This window comes from Somniosus microcephalus, unplaced genomic scaffold, assembly GCF_052327205.1.
Source record: "Somniosus microcephalus isolate GS21.2 unplaced genomic scaffold, FLI_Smic_1.0 scaffold26, whole genome shotgun sequence".
NCBI lineage: Eukaryota > Metazoa > Chordata > Chondrichthyes > Squaliformes > Somniosidae > Somniosus > Somniosus microcephalus.
Window position 1 is genome coordinate 304,650 of NW_028225213.1, and position 22,116 is coordinate 326,765.

Consider the following 22,116-nt stretch of genomic DNA (forward strand, 5'->3'; position numbering starts at 1 on the left):
GTTCTTTTGCCAATCGCCTTAAATCTGGTTTCTGTCCCTTCAGCCATTGGAAACGGTTTCTCCTTATTTACTCTCTCAAAATCCATCCTGATTTTGAACAACTCTATCAAATCTCCTCTTCATCTTCTTTGCTTAAGGAGAACAACCCCAGCTTCTCCCGTCTCTCCACGTAACTCAAGTCCCTCATCCCTGGTCCCATTCTCGTAAATTTCTTCTGCACCCTCTCTAAGGCCTTGACATCCTTCCTAAAGTGTGGTGCCCAGCGGAAGCCTAGCCAGTGTTTTATAAAGGCTTAGCATAACCTGCTTGCTTTTGTACTCTATTCCTCTATTAATAAAGTCAAGGATCCTGTTTGCTTTATTAACAGCCTTCTCAACTTGTCCTGCCACCTTCTAAGATTTGTGTACATACACCCCGAGGCCTCTCTGTTCCTGCACCCTCTTTAAAACTGGACCATTTAGTTTATATTGCCTCTCCTCATTCTTCCTACCAAAATGAATCACTTCACACTTCTCTACATTAAATTTAATCTGCCACGTTTCTGCCCATTTCACCAGTCTGGCTACATCCTCCTGAAGTCTGTTACTATCCTCATTGTTTGCTACATTTGAGTTTCGTGTCGTCTGTAAATTTTGAAATTTTGCCCTGGATCCCCAAGTCCAGGTCATTGATATATATCAAAAAAAGCAGTGGTCCGAATCAATGTTCACGTTAAGTTGCGCGGCCACGCAGCGGTTTGGAGGTCCCGCGCAGCCGGCTCACCGCCCTATAAATGGAATAAACGCGCATGCGTGGAAATTTGAATGGGCCGTGCAGCCCGTTAAAGGGGCCACGCACCTCAAAGAAAAGAGGGAACATTGATCCTAATACCGACCCCTGGGCAACATCACTGTTTACCTCCCTCCAGTCTGAAAAGCAACCGTTCACCACTACTCTCTGCTTTCTGTCCCTTGGCAGAAAATTGGGAGGGGGCGAGTGCAAACAGCACCTGATTTGTCGCCAAGCACTCAGTGGAGCAGGGGATTAGCCCTACTTTAAATGTCAGTCTCTTACACATACATTAATAAAAAGGGAGACGCTGTCCCTTTAAAATCGGTCATCCACGGGGACGCGGTCCCTTTAATGAAAATCTCATAGAAAAAGAGAGCGCCTGTCCCTTTAAGAGAACCCCCACCACTCCCATATTTCTCTTAAAGTGCTTGAAATTAATCATTAAAAACGCAGAAAATTGGAGAACAATTATTTTTACTCACATTTGCTCCGCAGGGTTTCTTGTTTCTGTTTCATCAATTTAAAAACAAACTGCTTTTTTTATGATCAGCCATGATCGCATTGAATGGCGGAGCATGCTCGAGGGGCCGAATGGCCGACTCCTGCTCCTATCTTCTATGTTTCTATGTTTAAAACAAGTATCTTCTGTAAAATAAAATTCGTTTGAGCTGTAAAATGGGAAAGGAACATTAAAAATAAACTTTCCCAGGATCACAGATTCTGACCAGACCGCTTTACAAAATGGCGGCGGGCCGATCCCAGGTCCCGCCTCCTCCTTCGCCGCGATTGGTTGGAGGACCAAAGCCCCTCGGTCAGTCCTCCAGGCTCCGCCTCCCCTCGCTCATTGGTGGAGAGCTCAGTGTCAGTCAGTGCACGCCGGCGACGTCGTGACGTTGCAGGGTGGGCGGTTGGAGCAGGCGGGAAATTAAATTCATTTAAATTAAATCTCCCGTCAGCCTCCTCTGTCCCAATCAGCCTGCGCAAGTCCCGCCCCTTGGGCTCCCCGATTGGTTGGAGGACCCGCCGCCGGCTCACTCCTCCAGCCCCGCCCTGCTCGCTCCCTATTGGTCGGAAGCTCCTGTCAATCAGGCCCTGGGCCCGGGTCCTATCTTCTATGTACTTTCAGTGATGACTTTTATAAACTGGTTTTACAGGAAATTAGAAGAGGAGGGGAGAGATTTGAAGACACTCGGTCCCTTTGTGACTCGAAAGTTGCAGCTGGCCCCGCGCATGCGCACCATGGCCCCGCCCTCTCCTGCTCCACAGGCGCCCGGCCCGCACCGCGCATGCTCAGCACACCCAGCGCCCCTGTCAATCATCCTCCCCCTCTGAACAAGCCCCGCCCCCTTCCCCTACTCCGCATGCGCCGCCAGGCCCCGCTCCCGAGGATGAGCAGTTACCGCGCCTGCGCAAGACCTCGCATTCTGGGGAAGGCCCGGGCAACCGCGAGAGTCCGGATCACCGGCGGAAAGTGAGCTTTATCAGGGTTTTTTTAATATAGAGCGGAGAGAAGCGCGGGCGGGGAGATAAATAAATAGAAAATACAAACCGCACCGTCCCAGCGCCCTCCCGGCGCCGAGCGGAGCGGATTGAGTGGCCGCAGCCCCTTGTCTTCTGCAGGGAGCCGGACTGGGGCACGTCATCAACTCCAAGGCGGTGACTGACGGGAGCTCGGACCAATAGGGAGAGAGCGGGCGGAGCTTGGAGGACTGAGGTGGCGGCGGGTCCTACAGCCAATCGGGGTGTCCGAGGGGGCGGGACTTCCGCTGCCTGCTTCTCCCGCTGCTGAGACAAGTGAAATGCAGCAGAGGGCGCTCTTCTGAGTTTGGGGCTCAGGCCTGTTCGTGGAGCAGTGCAGAGGGAACTTTACTCTGCACTGGGCTTTACTCCCTCAGCACTGCACTGGAGGGGCAGCACAGAGTTTTAGACTCGAGTCTCTGGAGTGGGACTTCAACCCACAACCTTCTGACTCAGAGGAGAGAGTGCTGCTGCCTGAGCCACGGCTGACACTCTGTATCTAACCCGCGCTGTACCTGCCCTTGGAGTGTTTGATGGGACAGTGTAGAGGGAGCTTTACTCTGTATCTAACCCATGCTGTACCTGTCCTGGGAGTGTTTGATGGGACAGTGTAGAGGGAGCTTTACTCTGTATCTAACCCGTGCTGTACCTGCCCGCACGAGCAAGTTTGGCTAGGGTAAATAAAATCAGAGAGTTAAATGCGTGGCTCAAAGACTGGTGTGGGAGTAATGGGTTTTGCTTCTTGGGACAGTGGCACCAGTACTGGGACAGGAGAGAGCTGTTCCGTTGGGACGGACTTCACTTGGCCAGTGCTGGGACTAGAATCCTGGTGAATCGAATAACTAGGGCTGTAGAGAGGGCTTTAAACTAATTAGTGGGGGGGAGGTTTCAAGAGAGCGAAAAATAAAAATGTCAGCGGAGAAGGCAATAGAGCAAGGTAGCAGAGGGGGAATTAAAAACCAGAGCGTGTCAGGAAGGGACAGAATATATAAAGGTAAAGTAGTAAAGGGGGTAAAAGCAGGAATAAATTGTCACAAAACATATTTAAAAGTTCTTTATCTGAATGCACGCAGCATTCGTAACAAAATAGACAAGTTGACGGCACAAATAACTACACATGGGTATGATCTGGTGGCCATTACGGAGACATGGCTGCAGGGTGACCATGACTGGGAACTAAACATCCAGGGGTATTTGACTATTAGGAAGGACAGACAAGAAGGAAAAGGAGGTGGGGTGGCTGTGTTATTAAAGGATGGAATCACTGCAATAGTGAGAAATGATATTGGGTCAAAGGATCAGGATAGTGAAACGGTTTGGGTGGAAATAAGGAATAATAAGGGGGGAAAGTCACTAGTGGGCGTAGTCTATAGGCCTCCTAAAAGTTCCAAATCTATTGGTCGGAGTATAAATCAGCAAATAGTTGGGGCTTGTAATAAGGGAACAGCTATAATCATGGGAGATTATAACTTTCATATTGACTGGACAAATCAAATTGGGCAGGGCAGCCTTGAGGAAGAGTTCATAGAGTGCATTAGGGACGAGTTCCTTGAGCAGTATGTTACTGAACCAACCAGGGGGCAGGCAATCTTAGATCTGGTCCTGTGTAATGAGACAGGATTTATAAAAATGTCCGAGTAAAGGATCCCCTTGGAATGAGTGACCATAACATGGTTGAATTCCAAATTCAGTTGGCGGGTGAGAGAGTTGGATCTCAAACCAGCGTACTAAGCTTAAATAAAGGAGACTATGAAGGTATGAGAGCAGAGTTGACTAAAGTGGACTGGGAAAATAGATTAAGGTGTAAGACGGTACATGAGCAGTGGTGTACATTCAAGGAGATATTTCACAACTTTCAAGAAAAATATATTCCACTGAGGAAAAAGGGGCGTAAAAGAAAAGACAGCCATCCGTGGTTAAGTAATGTAATAAAGGACAGTATCCGACTGAAAACAAGGGCATATAAAGTAGCCAAATCTAGTGGGAGGATAGAAGATTGGGAAGCATTTAAAAGCCAGCAAAGAATAACTAAAAGATTAATTAAGAAAGGGAAGATAGATTATGAAAGTAAACTAGCAAAAAATATAAACATAGAAGATAGGAGCAGGAGTAGGCCATTTGGCCCTTCGAGCCTGCTCCGCCATTCAATGAGATCATGGCTGATCATCCAAATTCAGTACCCTGTCCCTGCCTTCTCCCCATATCCCTTGATCCCTTTAGCCTCAAGAAATATATCCAACTCTTTCTTGAATATATTTAATGAACTGGCCTCCACCGCCCTCTGTGGCAGAGAATTCCACAGGTTCACCACTCTCTGGGTGAAGAAATTCCTCCTCACTTCAGTCCTAAATGGCTTACCCCTTATCCTTAGACTATGAGCCCTGGTTCTGGACTCCACAGCCATCAGAAACATCCTTCCTGCATCTAGTCTGTCCAGACCTGACAGAATTTTATAGGTTTCGATGAGATCCCCTCTCAATCTTCTAAACTCCAGTGAGTATAAGACCAATCGACACAATCTCTCCTCATACGTCATTCCTGCCATCCCAGGTATCAGCCTGGTGAATCTTTGCTGCACTCCCTCCATGGCAAGAACGTCCTTCCTCAGGTAAGGTGACCAAAACTGCACACAATACTCAAGGGTTACGGGGAGAGGGATGGGAAGTGGACGTGAGTCTAGATTCGGATCAGCCATGATCCTATTGAATGGCGGAGCAGGCCCGAGGGGCCGTATGGCCTACTCCTGCTCCTATTTCTTATGTTCTTATGTTCTTAAGGTGCGGTCTCACCAAGGCCCTGTACAACTGTAGCAAGACATCCTTGTTCCTGTACTCGAACCCTCTTGCTACGAAGGCCAACATACCATTTGCCTTCTTAACCGCCTGCTGCACCTGCATGCTTACCTTCAGCGACTGGTGCACAATAACACCCAGGTCTCTTTGCACTTCCCCTTCTCCCAATCTATTGCCATTCAAATAATAATCTGCCTTCCTGTTTTTGCCACCAAAGTGGATAACCTCACATTTATCCACATTATAGTGCATTTGCCATGTTTCTGCCCAATCACCCAACCTGTCCAAATCGTACTGGAGTTTCACGACATCCTCCTCACAGCTTACCCTCCCACCCAGCTTTGTGTCGTCTGCAAATTTGGAGATATTACATCCAATTCCCTCATCCAGATCATTAATATGTATTGTGAACAGCTGGGGTCCTAGGACCGATCCTTGCGGTACCCCACTAGTCACTGCCTGCCACTCGGAAAAAGAGCCGTTTATTCCAACTCTTTGCTTTCTGTCCGCCAACCAGTTCTCTATCCAAGTCAATACCTTGCCCCCAATCCCATGTGCCTTAATTTTGCACGCGAATCTCTTATGTGGGACCTTATCGAAAGCCTTCTGAAAGTCCAAATACACCACATCCACTGGTTCTCCCTTATCTATTTTACCAGTTACATCCTCAAAAAATTCCAGTAGATTAGTCAAGCATGATTTACCTTTTGTAAATCCCGATAATGGGACTTAAGGCGGATAAATCCCCTGGACCTGATGGCTTACATCCTAGGGTCTTGAGAGAGGTAGTGGTGGGGATTGCGGATGCATTGGTGGTAATTTTCCAAAACTCCCTGGATTCAGGAAAGATCCAAGCAGATTGGAAAACTGCTAATGTAACGCCCTTATTTAAAAAGGGAGGTAGACAAAAGGCTGGAAACTATTGACCAGTTAGCCTAACATCTGTGGTTGGTAAAATGTTGGAGTCCATTATTAAGGAAGCAGTAACAGGACATTTGGATAAGCATAATTTAATCGGACAGAGTCAGCATGGTTTTATAAAGGGGAAGTCATGTTTGACAAATTTGCTCGAATTCTTTGAGGATGTAACAAACAGGGTGGATAAAGGGGAACCAGTGGATGTGGTGTATTTGGACTTCCAAAAGGCATTTGACAAGGTGCCACACAAAAGATTACTGCACAAGATAAAAAATCACGGGATTGGGGGCAATATACTGGCATGGGTGGAAGATTGGCTATCTAACAGAAAACAGAGAGTTGGGATAAATGGTTCATTCTCGGGTTGGCAATCAGTAACTAGTGGTGTTCCGCAGCGGTCACTGCTGGGACCACAACTCTTTACAATCTGTATTAACGATTTGGAGGAGGGGACCGAGTGCAACATATCCAAGTTTGCCGACGATACAAAGATGGGAGGGAAAGCAGTGAGTGAGGAGGACATAAAAAACCTGCAAAAGGACATAGACAGGCTAAGTGAGTGGGCAGAAATTTGGCAGATGGAATATAATGTTGGAAAGTGTGAGGTTATGCACTTTGGCAGAAAAAATCAAAGAGCAAGTTATTATCTAAATGGAGAGAAACTGCAAAGTGCTACAGTGCAAAGGGATCTGGGGGTCCTGGTGCATGAAACACAGAAGGTTAGTATGCAGGTACAGCAGGTGATCAGGAAGGCCAATGGAATCTTGGCTTTTATTGCAAGGGGGATGGAGTATGAAAGCAGGGAAGTCTTGCTTCAGTTTCCATATTTAAGAAAATATATACTTGCTCTCGAGGCAGTTCAGAGAAGGTTCACTCGGTTGATTCCGGAGATGAGGGGGTTGACTTATGAGGAAAGGTTGAGTAGGTTGGGCCTCTACTCATTGGAGTTCAGAAGAATGAGAGGCGATCTTATCGAAACATATAAGATTGTGAGGGGGCTTGATCGGGTGGATGCGGTGAGGATGTTTCCACTGATGGGTGAGACTAGAACTAGGGGGCATAATCTTAGAATAAGGGGCTGCCGTTTGAAAACTGAGATGAGGAGAAACTTCTTCACTCAGAGTGTGGTAAATCTATGGAATTTGCTACCTCAGAGAGCTGTGGAAGCTGCGACATTAAATAAATTTAAAACGGAGATAGACAGTTTCCTAACTGATAAGGGAATTAGGGGTTACGGGGAGCGGGCAGGGAAGTAGACGTGAGTCTAGGTTCGGATCAGCCATGATCCTATTGAATGGCGGAGCAGGCCCGAGGGGCCGTATGGCCTACTCCTGCTCCTACTTCTTATGTTCTTTTTCTCTTCACATATCTATAAAAGCTTTTACATTCAGTTTTTATGTTCCCTGCAAGCTTACTCTCATATTCTATTTTCCCCTTCTTAATTAATCCCTTTGTCCTCCTTTGTTGAATCCTAAACTGCTCCCAATCCTCAGGTTTACTGCTTTTTCTGGCCAATTTATATGTCCTCTCCTTGGATCTTATGCTATCCCTAATTTCCCTTGTTAGCCATGGTTGAGTCACTTTTTTGTTTTATTTTTATGCCAAACTGGGATGAACAAATTCTGTAGTTCATCCATGCGGTCTTTGAATGTTTGCCATTGCCTATCCACCGTCAACCCTTTGAGTGACATTCCCCAATCAATCCTACCCAACTCGCTCCTCAGACCATCGTAGTTTCCTTTATTTAAATTTAGGACCCTAGTCTCTGAGTCAACAACTTCATTCTCCATCTTAATGAAGAATTCGATCATATTATGATCACTCCGACCCAAGGGGCCTCGTAGAACAAGATTGCTAATTAATCCTTTCTCGTTACATAATACCCAGTCTAAGATGGCCTGACCTCTGGTTGGTTCCTCGACATATTGGTCAAGGAATCCATCCCGTAAACACTCCAGGAATTCCTCCGCCACAGTAGAGGACATGAGAGGGGGGGAGGGAGTCCCTTTAAATGTGGAGGAGTTGGGTGTCCCTTTAAATGTGCAGGGGGTGGGTGTGCCTTTAAATGTGCAGGGGGTGGTTGTCCCTTTAAATATGCAGGGGTTGGGTGTCCCTTTAAATGTGCAGGGGGTGGGTGTCCCTTTAAATGTGGAGGGAGTGGGTGTCCCTTTAATTGTGGAGGGGGCGGGTGTCCCTTTAACTGTGGAGGGGGTGGGTGTCCCTTTAAATGTGGAGAGGCAGGGCCGCGCATGCTCATTCGGTCCACCACAAAAGGAGGCTGCCAGTGCGCCTGTGCGGGGCCTCCGGGGAGAAGACGGAAGGCCGGGCCCGGGGAAGAGGCAGATTCAGCGGCCGGGGTAAAGTGTTGGGGAATCGATTTAAATTGAGGTGAGGGGGGAGCGGAGCGAGATTATAAAGTAAAATACGAGAAAAACCAAACCTGAGAGTCGGGCGGGCGGGACCTCCGCGGACGCCGAATGGAGCGGATTGAGCTGCGTGAGATGGTGGAGTGAGACGGAGGAATGTGATTCTGACTGACGGGAGCGCTGACCAATAGGAAGAGGGTTCAGCTGGGAGGACTGAACTGGGCAGCCTGGTCCTCCAAGCAATGGCGGCGTGGCTAGTGGGCGGGACATTCCCCGGGCGTTGGTGGGCTGGGACCCGTTTGTGACGCCATCAGAGGAAGAGGCCATTCAGGTGGATGGAGGTCGGCCCGGCCTGTGATTGGCGGGTGCTCTGACCAATAGGGCGAGGGCTGAGGTGGGAGGACTGAACTGGGCGGCCTGGTCCTCCAACCAATGGCGGCGCGGCAAGGGGGCGGGGCCTCCTCTCCAGCTCAGGTGCGCTGGGGCCGATTGTGACGCGCTGTCCCCAGGTGAGAGCAGCTCAGTCAGCACAGAGCTGGGACTGGAATCTGGGAGAGGGGCCGCAGGCAGTGGGCCTGGCAAAGGGGCACAAGCTTCACAATACAAGCTGCTTTCAAATGCGCAATTGTTTCCTCCAGACAGTCTTGGTCACTCTGCAAAAAAAACTGTTTAACAATTCATCATAACTCCCCTGCTTTAGGAGAGGCGCAGAGTGCAAAAAGCAAGGAAGTTATGATGAAACTGTGTAAAAGACTGGAGTCAGCTGTGGCTCAGTGGATAGCAGAGCCAGAAGGTTGTGGGTTCAAATCCCGCTCCAGGGACTTGAGCATATAAAGCGAGGCTGACACTCCAGTGTGGTGCTGAGGGAGTGCCGCACTGTCGGAGGAGCAGTACTGAGGGAGCGCCGCACTGTCGGGGGAAGCAATGCTGTGGGAGTGCCGCACTGTTGGGGGGGTAGTGCTGAGGGAGCGCCGCACTGTCGGAGGGGCAGTACTGAGGGAGCACTGCACTGCAGGCGGGGCAGTACTGAGGGAACGCCGCACTGTTGGAGAGACAGTACTGAGGGAGCGCCGCCCTGTCAGAGGGTCAGTACTGAGGGAACGCCGCAGTGTCGCAGGGGCAGTACTGAGGGAGCACTGCACTGTCGGATTGTCAGTACTACATAGAAACATAGAAGATAGGAGCAGGATTAGGCCATTCGGCCCTTCGAGCCTGCTCTGCCATTCAATGAAATCATGGCTGATCATCCAAATTCAGTACCCTGTCCCTGCCTTCTCCCCATATCCCTTGATCCCTTTAGCCTTAAGAAATATATCCAACTCTTTTTTGAATATATTTAATGAACTGGCCTCCATCGCCCTCTGTGGCAGAGAATTCCACAGGTTCACCACTCTCTGGGTGAAGAAATTCCTCCTCATTTCAGTCCTAAATGGCTTACCCCTTATCCTTAGACTATGACCCCTGGTCCTGGACTCCCCGGCCATCATAAACATCCTTCCTGCATCTAGTCTGTCCAAGCCTGACAGAATTTTATTGACAAGGTATTGACTTGGATAGAGAACTGGTTGGCAGACAGAATGCAAAGAGTTGGAATAAATGGGTTGTTTTCCGAGTGGCAGGCAGTGACTAGTGGGGTACCACAAAGATCGGTCCTAGGACCCCAGCTGTTCACTATATATATCAATGATCTGGACGAGGAAATTGGATGTAGTATCTCCAAATTTGCAGATGACACAAAGCTGGGTGGGAGGGTATGCTGTGAGGAGGATGTCGTGAAACTCCAGTACGATTTGGACAGGTTGGGTGATTGGGCAGAAACATGGCAAATGCTCTATAATGTGGATAAATGTGAGGTTATCGACTTTGGTGGCAAAAACAGGAAGGCAGATTATTATTTGAATGGCAATAGATTGGGAGAAAGGGAGGTGCAAAGAGACCTGGGTGTTCTTGTGCACCAGTTGCTGAAGGTAAGCATGCAGGTGCAGCAGGCGGTTAAGAAGGCAAATGGTATGTTGGCCTTCGTAGCAAGAGGGTTCGAGTACAGGAACAAGGATGTCTTGCTGCAGTTGTACAGGGCCTTGGTGAGACCGCACCTTGAGTATTGTGTGCAGTTTTGTTCGCCTTATCTGAGGAAGGATGTTCTTGCCATGGAGGGAGTGCAGCGAAGATTCACCAGGCTGATACCTGAGATGGCAGGAATGACGTATGAGGAGAGATTGGGTCGATTGGGCTTGTACTCGCTGGAGTTTAGAAGATTGAGAGGGGATCTCATCAAAACCTATAAAATTCTGTCAGGCCTGGACAGACTAGATGCAGGAAGGATGTTCCCGATGGCCGGGGAGTCCAGAATTAGGGGTCATAATCTAAGGATAAAGGGTAAGCCATTTAGGACTGATGAGGAGGAATTTCTTCACCCAGAGAGTGGTGAACCTGTGGAATTCTCTACCACAGAGGGCAGTGGAGGCCAGTTCATTAAATATATTCAAGAAGGAGTTGGATATATTTCTTAAGGCTAAAGGATCAAGGGATATAGGGAGAAGGCAGGGACAGAGTACTGAATTTGGATGATCAGCCATGATCTCATTGAATTGCGGAGCAGGCTTGAGGGGCCGAATGGCCTACTCCTGCTCCTATCTTCTATGTTTGCTCCTCCAACGTGCGCGCTCCACCAATGAGCGAGGGGAGGCGGAGCCTGAAGGACCGACCGAGGGGCTTTGGTCCTGCAACCAATCGCGGCGAAGGAGGAGGCGGGACCTGGAACCGGCTCATTGGACGGATCGGCCCGCCGCCTTTTCGTAAATGGGCCTGCTCAGGATCTGTGAGCCTGGGAAAGTTTATTTTTAATGTTCCTTTCACATTTTACAGTTCAAACTAATCTTGTGTTGCAGAAGATACATTTAAAAAACAGTGTGTTTTCAAATTGATATAGCAGAAACAAAAATCCTCTGGAGCAAATACTTGTGAGTAAAAATACTTTTTCTCCCTGAATTAATTTTTAAAATATAAATTTCCAGCATTTTTAATTATTAATTTTAAGCACTTTGAGAAATATGGGAGTGGTGGGGGTTCTCTTAAAGGGACAGGCACACTGTGATTTTCATTAAAGGGACTGCGTCTCCCTTTTTATAATATACATGTAAGAGACTGACATTTAAAGTAGGGCTAATCCCCTGCTCCCGTGAGTGCTTGGCGAGAAATCAGGTGCTGTTTGCTCTCGCCCCCTCCCAATTTTCTGCCAAGGGACAGAAAGCAGAGAGTAGTGGTGAACGGTTTCTTTTCAGACTGGAGGGAGGTAAACAGTGATGATCCCCAGGGGTCGGTATTAGGTTCAATGTTCCCTCTTTTTTTTTTTGAGGTGCGTGGCCCCTTTAACGGGCTGCACGGCCCATTCAAATTTCCGCGCATGCGCGTTTATTCCATTTATACGGCGGTGAGCCGGCTGCGCGGGACCTCCAGACCGCTGCGTGGCCGCGCAACTTAACGTGAACATTGATTCGGACCACTGCTTTTTTTGATATATATCAATGACCTGGACTTGGGGATCCAGGGTAAAATTTCAAAATTTACAGATGACACGAAACTCGGAAATGTAGCAAATAATGAGGATAGTAACAGAATTCAGGAGGATGTAGCCAGACTGGTGAAATGGGCAGAAACGTGGCAGATTAAATTTAATGTAGAGAAGTGTGAAGTGATTCATTTTGGTAGGAAGAATGAGGAGAGGCAATATAAACTAAATGGTCCAGTTTTAAAGAGGGTGCAGGAACAGAGAGGCCTCGGGGTGTATGTACACAAATCTTAGAAGGTGGCAGGACAAGTTGAGAAGGCTGTTAATAAAGCATACAGGATCCTTGGCTTTATTAATAGAGGAATAGAGTACAAAAGCAAGCAGGTTATGCTAAGCCTTTATAAAACACTGGCTAGGCTTCCGCTGGGCACCACACTTTAGGAAGGATGTCAAGGCCTAAGAGAGGGTGCAGAAGAAATTTACGAGAATGGGACCAGGGATGAGGGACTTGAGTTACGTGGAGAGATGGGAGAAGCTGGGGTTGTTCTCCTTAAGCAAAGAAGATTAAGAGGAGATTTGATAGTTGTTCAAAATCAGGATGGATTTTGAGAGAGTAAATAAGGAGAAACCGTTTCCAATGGCTGAAGGGACAGAAACCAGATTTAAGGCGATTGGCAAAAGAACCAGAGGTGACATGAGGAAACAGATTTTTACACCAAGTTGTTGTGATCTGGAATGCGCTGCCTGAAAGGGCGGTGGAAGCAGATTCAATATTATAATTCAAAAGAGATTGAGGTAAATACTTGAAGGGAAAACATTTACAAGGCTTTGGGGAAAGAGCAGGGGGAGTGGGATTAATTGGATCGCTCTATCAAAGAGCCGGCACAGGCACGATGGGCCGAATGGCCTCCTTCTGTGCTGTATCATTCTATGATGCTATTCTACACAGACACACACACATACAGTCACACAGACACACAGACACAGACACTCACTAAAATACAGTCAGACACACTCACATTTTTTCTGCATCAACATTTATTATTAATTTCAAAGACTTTACGAAAAAGGTGGGAATGGAAGGCGGAGGGCTCTTAAAGGGACAGGACCTCCTTTTCAATGTGATTTTCATTAAAGGGACCGAGTCACTCCTTGCCTGTGGAGGACCAATTTTAAAAGGACAGCGTCTCGAAATCAGGTGCTGTCTGCGTGTGAACCACCTCCTCCCAATTTCCTGCCAAGCGATCCCTGCGGGCACCACTCCACTCTAGGAGTGGCTCCTAGAATCAGACAGCCCAGAAGGAGGCCATTCAGCCCATCGTGCCTGTGCCGGCCCTTTGAAAGAGCTCTCCATTTAGTCCCACTCCCCTGCTCTTTCCCCATAGCCCTGCAATTTTTCCCCTTCAAGTATTTATCCAATTCCCCAGTGAACGTTATTATTGACTCTGCTTCCACCACCCTTTCAGGCAGCGCATTCCAGATCACAACAACTCGCCGCGTCAATAAAATTCTCCTCACCTCGCCTCTGGTTCTTTTGTCAATGACCTTATATCTGTGTCCTCTGGTTACCGACCCTCCTGCCACTGGAAACAGTTTCTCCTCATAAGCTACAGCTATACAAAGCCCTGGTTAGACCCCAGAGAGTCATAACGGCACAGAAGGAGGCCATTCGGCCCATCGAGTCCGAGCCGGCTCTCTGTATACAATCCAGTCAGTCCCATTCCCCCGCTCTATCCCCGTAGCCCTGCAAGTTTATTTCCCTCAAGTGCCGATCCAGTCTCCCCTTGAAAACATTGAGTGTTTCCGCTTCCACCGCTTCCGTCGGCAGCGAGTTCCAGGTCCTCACCACTCGCTGCGTAAAAAATGTTTTTCCTCACACCCCCCCTGTATCTCTTGCCCAAAACATTAATTCTGTGTCCCCTAGTCCTTGTACCATCAACTAGTGGGAACAGCCTTTCCCCGTCTAGCCTATCCACACCCGTCATAATCTTGTACACCTCTGTCAAATCACCCCTCAACCTCCTTTGCTCTAATGAAAACAAATCCAGCTTCTCCAACCTGTCCTTGTAGCTAAGATCCCCCATCCCCAGAACCATTCTGGTAAATCTCCTCTGCACCCTCTCAAGGGCCTTCACATCCTTCCTAAAGTGTGGTGACCAGAACTGGACGCAAGGCTCCAGTTGTGGCCTAACCAGCGCTTTATAAAGGTTCAGCATAACTTCTCTACTTTTGTACTCAATACCTCTATTTATGAAGCCCAAGATCCCATATGCTTTGTTAACCACTCTCTCAATATGTCCCGCCACCTTCAGGGACCTACGCACATTAACTCCCAGGAACTCCCTGGAGCACTGTGTACAGTTCTGGGCACCGCACCTCAGAAAGGATATACTGGCCTTGGAAGGAGTGCAGCGCAGATTGACCAGAATGTTACCCGGGCTCCAAGGGTTAGATTATGAGGGAGAGATTACATAAACTAGGCTTGTGTTCCCTGGACTCTAGAAGGTTAAGGAGTGATTGAGGATTTTCGGATTTTGAAAGGAATTGGTAGAGTAGATATGGAGAAACTTTTTCCGCCGGTGGGGCAGTCGAGGACAAGGGGACATCACCTTAAAATCAGAGCCAGGCCATTCAGGAGAGAAGTTGGGAAACACTTCTTCACACAAAGGGTGGTAGAAGTGTGGAACCCTCTCCCACAGAAAGCAGTCGATGCCAGCTCAATTAATCATTTTAAATCCCAGAGTGATAGATTTTTGCTAGACGAGGGAGCAAAGGGATATGGAGCCAAGGCAGGTGGGTGGAGTTAAGACACAGATCGGCCATGATCTCATTGAATGGCGGAACAGGCTGGAGGGGCTGAATGGCCTCCTCCTGTTCCCATGCTCCTATTTACTCTATCAAAACCCTTCATGTTTTGAACACCTCTATTAAATCTCTGCTGCACCTTCTCTGCTCCAAGGAGAACAATCCCAGCTTCTCCAGTCTCTCCACATAACTGAAATCCTCTGTGTATTTGTCATAGGGCAGCAGGCTATAGCAAACAGCTTTCTTAAGAACATAAGAAATAGGAGCAGGAGCAGGCCATTCGGCCCTTCGAGCCTGCTCCGCCATTCAATAAGATCATGGCTGATCTTCTACCTCATCCCCACCTTCCCGCCCGATCCCCATATCCCTTGATTCCCCATGAGTCCAAAAATCTATCGATCTCAGCCTTGATTATACTCAATGACTGAGCCTCCACAGCCCTCTGGGGCAGAGAGTTCCAAAGATTCACCACCCTCTGAGTGAAGAAACTTCTCATCTCAGTCCTAAATGGCCGACCCCTTATTCTGAGACTGTGACCCCTGGTTCTAGACTCCCCAGCCAGGGGCAACAGTCTCCCAGCATCTACCCTGTCGAGCCCTGTAAGAATTGTAGATGTTTCAATGAGATCACCCCTCATTCTTCAAAATTCATGGGAATATAGGCCCAGTCTACTCAATCTCGCCTCATGGGACAATCCCCCCATCCTAGGAATCAGTCTGGTGAACCTTCGTTGCACTCCCTCTAAGGCAAGTATATCCTTCCTTAGGTAAGGAGACCAAAACTGTACACAATACTCCAGGTGTGGTCTCACCAAGGCCCTGTATAATTGCGGTAAGACTTTACTCTTATACTCCAATTCATTTGTAATAAAGACTAACGTACCATTTGCTTTCCTAATTGCTTGCTGCACCTGCGTGTTAAGATGAGAAATGATAAAGGCAAGAAGTCACTTGTGGGAGTGGTGTACAGGCCCCCTGACAGTAACCACACGGTAGGATGGAGTATAAAGGAAGAAATAACGAGAGCTTGTCAGAAAGGTATGGCTATAATCATGGGGGATTTTAATCTATATATAGACTGGAAAAATCAGATGGGCAAAGGTAACCTAGTTGAGGAGTTCATAGAATGTTTTCGGGATAGTTTCTTAGAACAGCACGTTCTGGAACCAACCAGAGAGCAGGCTATGCTAGACCTGGTATTGTGCAGTGAGATAGGATTAATGAATGACCTCGTAGTGAAGGCGCCCCTAGGTAGCAGCGATCGTAATATGATTGAATTTTACATTCAGTTTGAGGGAGAGAAGAGTGGGTCCAAGACTAGTATTTTAAACTTAAATAAGGGCAATTATGAGGGCATGAAAGCAGAGCTAGCTAAAGTGAACAGGCAAATTAGGTTAAGGGATAGGTCAATAGAGTTGCAGTGGCAGACATTTAAGGGGATATTTCAGAATACACAGAATAGATACATTCCAACGAGAAAGAAAAATTCCAAGGGGAGGAGCCACCATCTGTGGTTAACTAAAAAAGTTAAAGATAGTATCAAACTTAAAGAAAAAGCATATGATTGTGCAAAGATGGCTGGCAGGTCAGAAGATTGGACAGAATATAAAAAACAGCAAAGAATGACTAAAAGATTAATAATGAGAGAAAAATGAGAGTACCAGAGAAAGCTAGCTAGAAATATAAAAACTGATAGTAAGAGTTTCTATAGATATTTAAAAAAGAAAAGAGTTAACAAAGTGAGCATTGGTCCTATAGAAAGTGAGTCTGGGGAATTAATAATGGAAAATAAGGAGATGGCAGTTGAATTGAACAGGTATTTTGCATCGGTCTTCACTATAGAGGATTCAAGTAACATCCCAGAAATAGCTGTAAATCAGGAAATGGAAGGGAGGGAGGAACGCAAGAAAATTACAATCACCAGGGAAGTGGTACTGAACAAATTGTTGGAGCTGCGGGTTGACAAGTCCCCGGGTCCTGATGGACTTCATCCTAGGGTCTTAAAAGAAGTGGCTAGTGAGATAGTTGATGCATTGGTTTTAATTTTCCAAAATTCCCTCGATTCGGAGAAGGTTCCATTAGATTGGAAAATAGTGAATGTAACTCCTTTATTCAAAAAGGGAGGGAGACAGAAAGCAGGAAACTACAGGCCAGTTAGCTTAACATCCGTCATCGGGAAGATGTTAGAAGCTATTATTGAAGACGTTATAGCAGGGCACTTGGAAAAGTTCAAGGTAATCAGGCAGAGTCAACGTGGCTTTGTGAAAGGGAAATCATGTTTAACCAATTTATTGGAGTTCTTTGAGGAAGTAACATGTGCTGTGGATAAAGGGGAACCGGTGGATGTACTGTACTTAGATTTCCAGAAGGCATTTGATAAGGTGCCACATCAAAGGTTATTGTGGAAAATAAAAGCTCATGGTGTAGGGAGTAACATGTTGGCATAGCTAGAAGATTGGCTAGCTAATAGGAAACAGAGAGTAGGCATAAATGGGTCATTTTCTGGTTGGCAAGATGTAACGAGTGGTGTGCCACAGGGATCAGTGCTGGGACCTCAACTTTTTACAATTTATATAAATGACTTGGATGAAGGGTCCGAAGGCATGGTTGCTAAATTTGCTGATGACACAAAGATAGGTAGGAAAGTAAATTGTGAAGAGGACATAAGGAGGCTACAAAGGGATATAGATAAGTTAAGTGAGTGGGCAAAGATCTGGCAAATGGAGCATAATGTGGGAAAATGTGAAGTTGTCCATTTTGGCAGGAAGAATAAAAAAGAAGCATATTATCTAAATGGTGAGAGATTGCAGAGCTCTGAGATGCAGAGGGATCTGGGTGTCCTAATGCGTGAATCGCAAAAGGTTAGTATTCAGGTACAAGAAGTAATCAGGAAAGCTAATAGAATGTTATTGTTTATTGCGAGGGAAACTGAATATAAAAGTAGGGAGGTTATGCTTCAGTTATACAGGGCATTGGCGAGACCACATCTGGAGCACTGTGTACAGTATTGGTCTCCTTATTTAAGGAAGGATGTAAATGCGTTGGAAGCAGTTCAGAGAAGGTTTACTAGACTAATACCTGGAATGGGTGGGTTGTCTTATGAGGAAAGGTTGGACAGGCTAGGCTTGTATCCGCTGGAGTTTAGAAGAGTAAGAGGTGACTTGATTGAAACATATAAGATCCTGCGGGGTCTGGACAGGGTGGATGTGGAGAGGATGTTTCCTCTTGTGGGAGAATCTAGAACTAGGGGTCACAGTTTAAAAATAAGGGGTCACCCATTTAAGACCGAGATGAGGAGAAATTTTTTCTCACACAGTGTCGTGAGACTTTGGAACTCTCTTCCACAGAGGGCGGTGGAAGCAGAGTCTTTGAATATTTTTAAGGCAGAGGTAGATAGATTCTTGATAAGCAAGGAGGTGAAACGTTATCGGGGGTAGGTGGGAATGTGGAGTAATCAGATCAGCCATGATCTTATTGAATGGTGGAGCAGGCTCGAGGGGCCGAGTGGCCTGCTCCTGCTCCTAATTCGTATGTTCGTATGTAACCTGTGCAGCAGCTGGGGCCTGAAAATCAGCTTCACTGCCTCTGGGCTCGGAAAGGGGGACATGAGGCAACATTCTCCCTCTTACCCCTTTCTGCACTCCTTTTACAGGGTTTTAGAAGTGGAGCATTTACAGACAGGAAGCTCAGACCGAACATCACGTCAAGAACAGACAGAGTCGCTCAATTCATCAGGACCTGATTCAGTCGGTCCTCCAATCTGCTGGCACACCAGCGAGTTCACACTGATGAGAGACCTTTTAAATGTTCTGAGTGTGGGAAGAGCTTCAAAATATACAAGTACCTGAAGCAACAGCAGTGGCTACACACTGGGGAGAGCCCGTTCACCGGCCCCGTGTTCCAGAAGTGATTAACTCAGTTATCCACTCCAATGATACACCAGCAAGATCACACTAGGGAGAGACCTTTAACCCGCTCCGTGTGTGGGACGGGATTAATTGCACCCTCCGTGCTGCTGAGACACCAGCTTGTCCACACCAAAGAGAGACCGTTGACCTGCTCTGTGTTTTTGAAGCGATTCTCTCATTCTGCCACCCTCCTGAGACACCAGCTTGTTCACATTAAATGTTCTGACTGTGGGAAGAGATTTAAAAGGTCCCAGGATCTGAAGAGACACCAGCTGGAGAGAGCAGGAGAGATTCTGTTCACCTGCTCCGTGTGTGGGAAGAGATTCACTCGGTCCTCAAATCTGCTGGCACACCAGCGAGTTCACACTGGGGAGAGGCTGTTCATCTGCTCTGTGTGTGGGAAGGGATTCACTCAGTCATCCCACCTGTTGCGACACCAGCAATATCACAATGATGAGAGACCATTTAAATGTTCTGACTGTGGGAAGAGCTTTAAAACCTCTGGGGATCTGAAGAAACACCAGTTGGTTCACACCGATGAGAGACCATTTAAATGCTCTGACTGTGGGATGAGCTTTAAAAGCTCCAGGAGTCTGAATAGACACCAGCGTGCTCACACTGATGAGAGACCATTTAAATGCCCTGACTGTGGTAAGAGCTTTAAAAGCTCCGGGCATCTGAATGGACACCAGCGTGTTCACACAGGGGAGAGGCCATTCACCTGCTCCGTGTGTGGGAAAAGATTCACTCGGTCCTCAAATCTGCTGGCACACCAGCGAGTTCACACTGGGGAGAGGCCGTTCATCTGCTCTGTGTGTGGGAAGGGATTCACTCAGTCAACCCACCTGTTGAGACACCAGCAATATCACACTGATGAGAGACCATTTAAATGTTCTGACTGTGGGAAGAGCTTTAAAACCTCTGGGGATCTGAATAAACACCAGTTGGTTCACACCGATGAGAGACCATTTAAATGCTCTGACTGTGGGATGAGCTTTAAATGTTCCAGGAATCTGAATGGACACCAGCGTGTTCACACTGGGAAGAGGCCATTCACCTGCTCCGTGTGTGGGAAGGGATTCACTCAGTCATCCCCCCTGCTGGCACACCAGCGCGTTCACACTGATGAGAGACCGTTTAAATGTTCTGACTGTGGGAAAAGGTTTAAAAGGCCCGGAGATCTGAAGGAACACCAACGTACTCACACTGGGGAGAGGCCATTCACCTGCTCTGTGTGCGGGAAGGGATTCACTCAGTCATCCAACATGCTGACACACCAGCGTGTTCACACTGATGAGAGACCGTTTAAATGTTCTGACTGTGGGAAAAGGTTTAAAAGGTCCGGAGATCTGAAGGAACACCAGCGTACTCACACTGGGGAGAAGCTGTTCACCTGCTCTGTGTGCGGGAAGGGATTCACTCAGTCATCCAACATGCTGACACACCAGCGAGTTCACACTGATGAGAGACCATTTAAATGCTCTGACTGTGCTAAGAGCTTTAAAAGCTCCGGGGAGCTGAAGAGACACCAGCGAGTTCACACTGATCAGTAGCACAGGGCCCTGGAGACAGCTAGGGTGACATGAACATGGAATGGATGAATGTTTTATAAATTTTTGTACTGCTGTTTAATCTTTCAATCTGTTGTGCTGATGATTCCCTTCGATTGACTGTTCATGGTGTTACATCGAATGTACAGCACAGAAACAGGCCATTCGGCCCAACTGGTCCATGCTGGTGTTTATGCCCCACACCCACCCTACTTCAATTAATCCAATCAACATCTCCTCCCATTCCTTTCTCCCTTGTGTGGCTTCCCCATAAATCCATCTGTGCTGTTCACCTCAACTACTCCCTGTGGTAGCAAGTTCACCATTCTCACCATTCTCTGGGTAAAGACATTTCTCCTGAATTCATTACTGGATTTATTAGTGACTATTTTAAGTTTGTGGCCTCATATATATGATGAGATTCTGTTAAGCTGACCAGTATGTTGTTGTACTTTGTCTTTTTCTGATGTATTAAACATTACTGAGCCCTTGTACGCATGTTATGGGATGATGTTTTTTTTAATTCGTTCATGGGATGTGGGCGTAGCCTTGTATGCTATGGCGTTTCAAGTGCTCATCTAAATGCTTCTTGAATGTTGTGAGGGTTCCTGCCTCTCCCACCCTTTCAGGCAGTGAGTTCCAGATTCCAACCACCCTCTGGGTGAAAAAGTTTTTCCTCAAATCCCCTCTAAACCTCCTGCCCCTACCTTGGAACTATGCCCCCTGGTTATTGACCCCTCTACTAAGGGGAAAAGTTACTTTCTACCTACCCTATCTCTGCCCCTCATAATTTTGTACACCTCAATCAGGTCCCCCTTCAGCCTTCTCTGCTCTAAGGAAAACAACCCCAGCCTGTCCAATCTCTCTTCATAGCTGAAGCGCTCCAGCCCAGGTAACCTCCTGGTGAATCTCCTCTGCACCTTCTCCAATGCAATCACATCCCTCCTATAGTGTGGCGACCAGAACTGCACACTGTATTCCAGCTGTGGCCTAACTAGCATTTTGTACAGCTCCATCATAACCTCCCTGCTCTTGCCTTCATTAGCTGAGGCATAGAATATAAGTATCCCATATGCCTTTTTAACCACCTTATCTACCTGTCCTGCTGCCTTCAGGGATCTATGTATTCTATCAGGTGTTCCCATGTGCCTGCTGTCCTTGTCCTTCTAGGTGGAAGAGGTCGCGGGAAGGGAGGTGCTGCCGAAGAAGCCTTGCGAGTTGCTGCAGTGCATCTTGTGGATGGTACACACTGCAGCACGGTGTGCCGGTGCTGGAGGGAGTGAATGTTTAAGGTGGCGGATGAGGTGCCAATCAAGCGGGCTGCTTTGTCCTGGATGGTGTCGAGCTTCTTGAGTGTTGTTGGAGCTGCACTCATCCAGGCAAGTGGAGAGTATTCCATCACACTCCTGACTTGTGCCTTGTAGATGGTGGAAAGTCTTTGGGGAGTCAGGAGGTGAGACACTCGCCACAGAATTCCCAGCCTCTGACCTGCTCTTGTTGCCACAGTATTTATGTGTCTGATCCAGTTAAGTTTCTGGTCAATGGTGACCCCCCAGGATGTTGACGGTGGGGGATTCAGTAAAGGTGATGCTGTTGAATGTCAAGCGGCGGTGGTTAGACGCTTGCTTGCTGAAGATAGTCATTGCCTGGCACTTGTGTGGTTTGAATGTTACCTGCCACTTATCAGCCCAAGCCTGAATGTTGTCCAGGTCTTGTTGCATGCGGGCATGGACTGCTTCATTATCTGAGGAGTTGCAAATGGAACTGAATACTGTGCAGTCATCAACAAACATCCCTACTTCTGACCTTATGATGGAGGGAAGGTCATTGATGAAGCAGTTGAAGATGGTTGGGCCGAGGACACTGCCCTGAGGAACACCTGCAGCGATATCCTGGGGCTGTGATGATTGACCTCCAACCACCATAACCATCTTCCTTTGTGCTCAGTCTGACTCCAGCCAGTGGAGAGTTACCCCCGATT

The 22,116-nt window shown here is 47.4% G+C and overlaps 1 protein-coding gene and 1 pseudogene across 2 annotated transcripts; one reads left to right on the forward strand and one right to left on the reverse strand.

Moving 5' to 3' along the window:
* LOC147083890 (uncharacterized) overlaps positions 1-22,116 on the reverse strand; it is a 167,435-nt pseudogene that overhangs the window by 97,396 nt on the left and 47,923 nt on the right.
* Positions 8,272-20,629, forward strand: LOC147083891 (uncharacterized). Of its 2 annotated transcripts, XM_085980071.1 has the most exons (3): positions 8,272-8,387; positions 11,254-11,325; positions 18,330-20,629. In XM_085980071.1, exon 3 carries the CDS (start codon positions 18,609-18,611, stop codon positions 20,136-20,138), a length of 1,530 nt encoding a protein of 509 aa, XP_085836197.1. In that variant the 5' UTR covers positions 8,272-8,387; positions 11,254-11,325; positions 18,330-18,608; the 3' UTR covers positions 20,139-20,629. The 2 variants fall into 2 exon arrangements, with proteins under 2 accessions (XP_085836197.1, XP_085836198.1); XM_085980072.1 differs by lacking the exon at positions 11,254-11,325.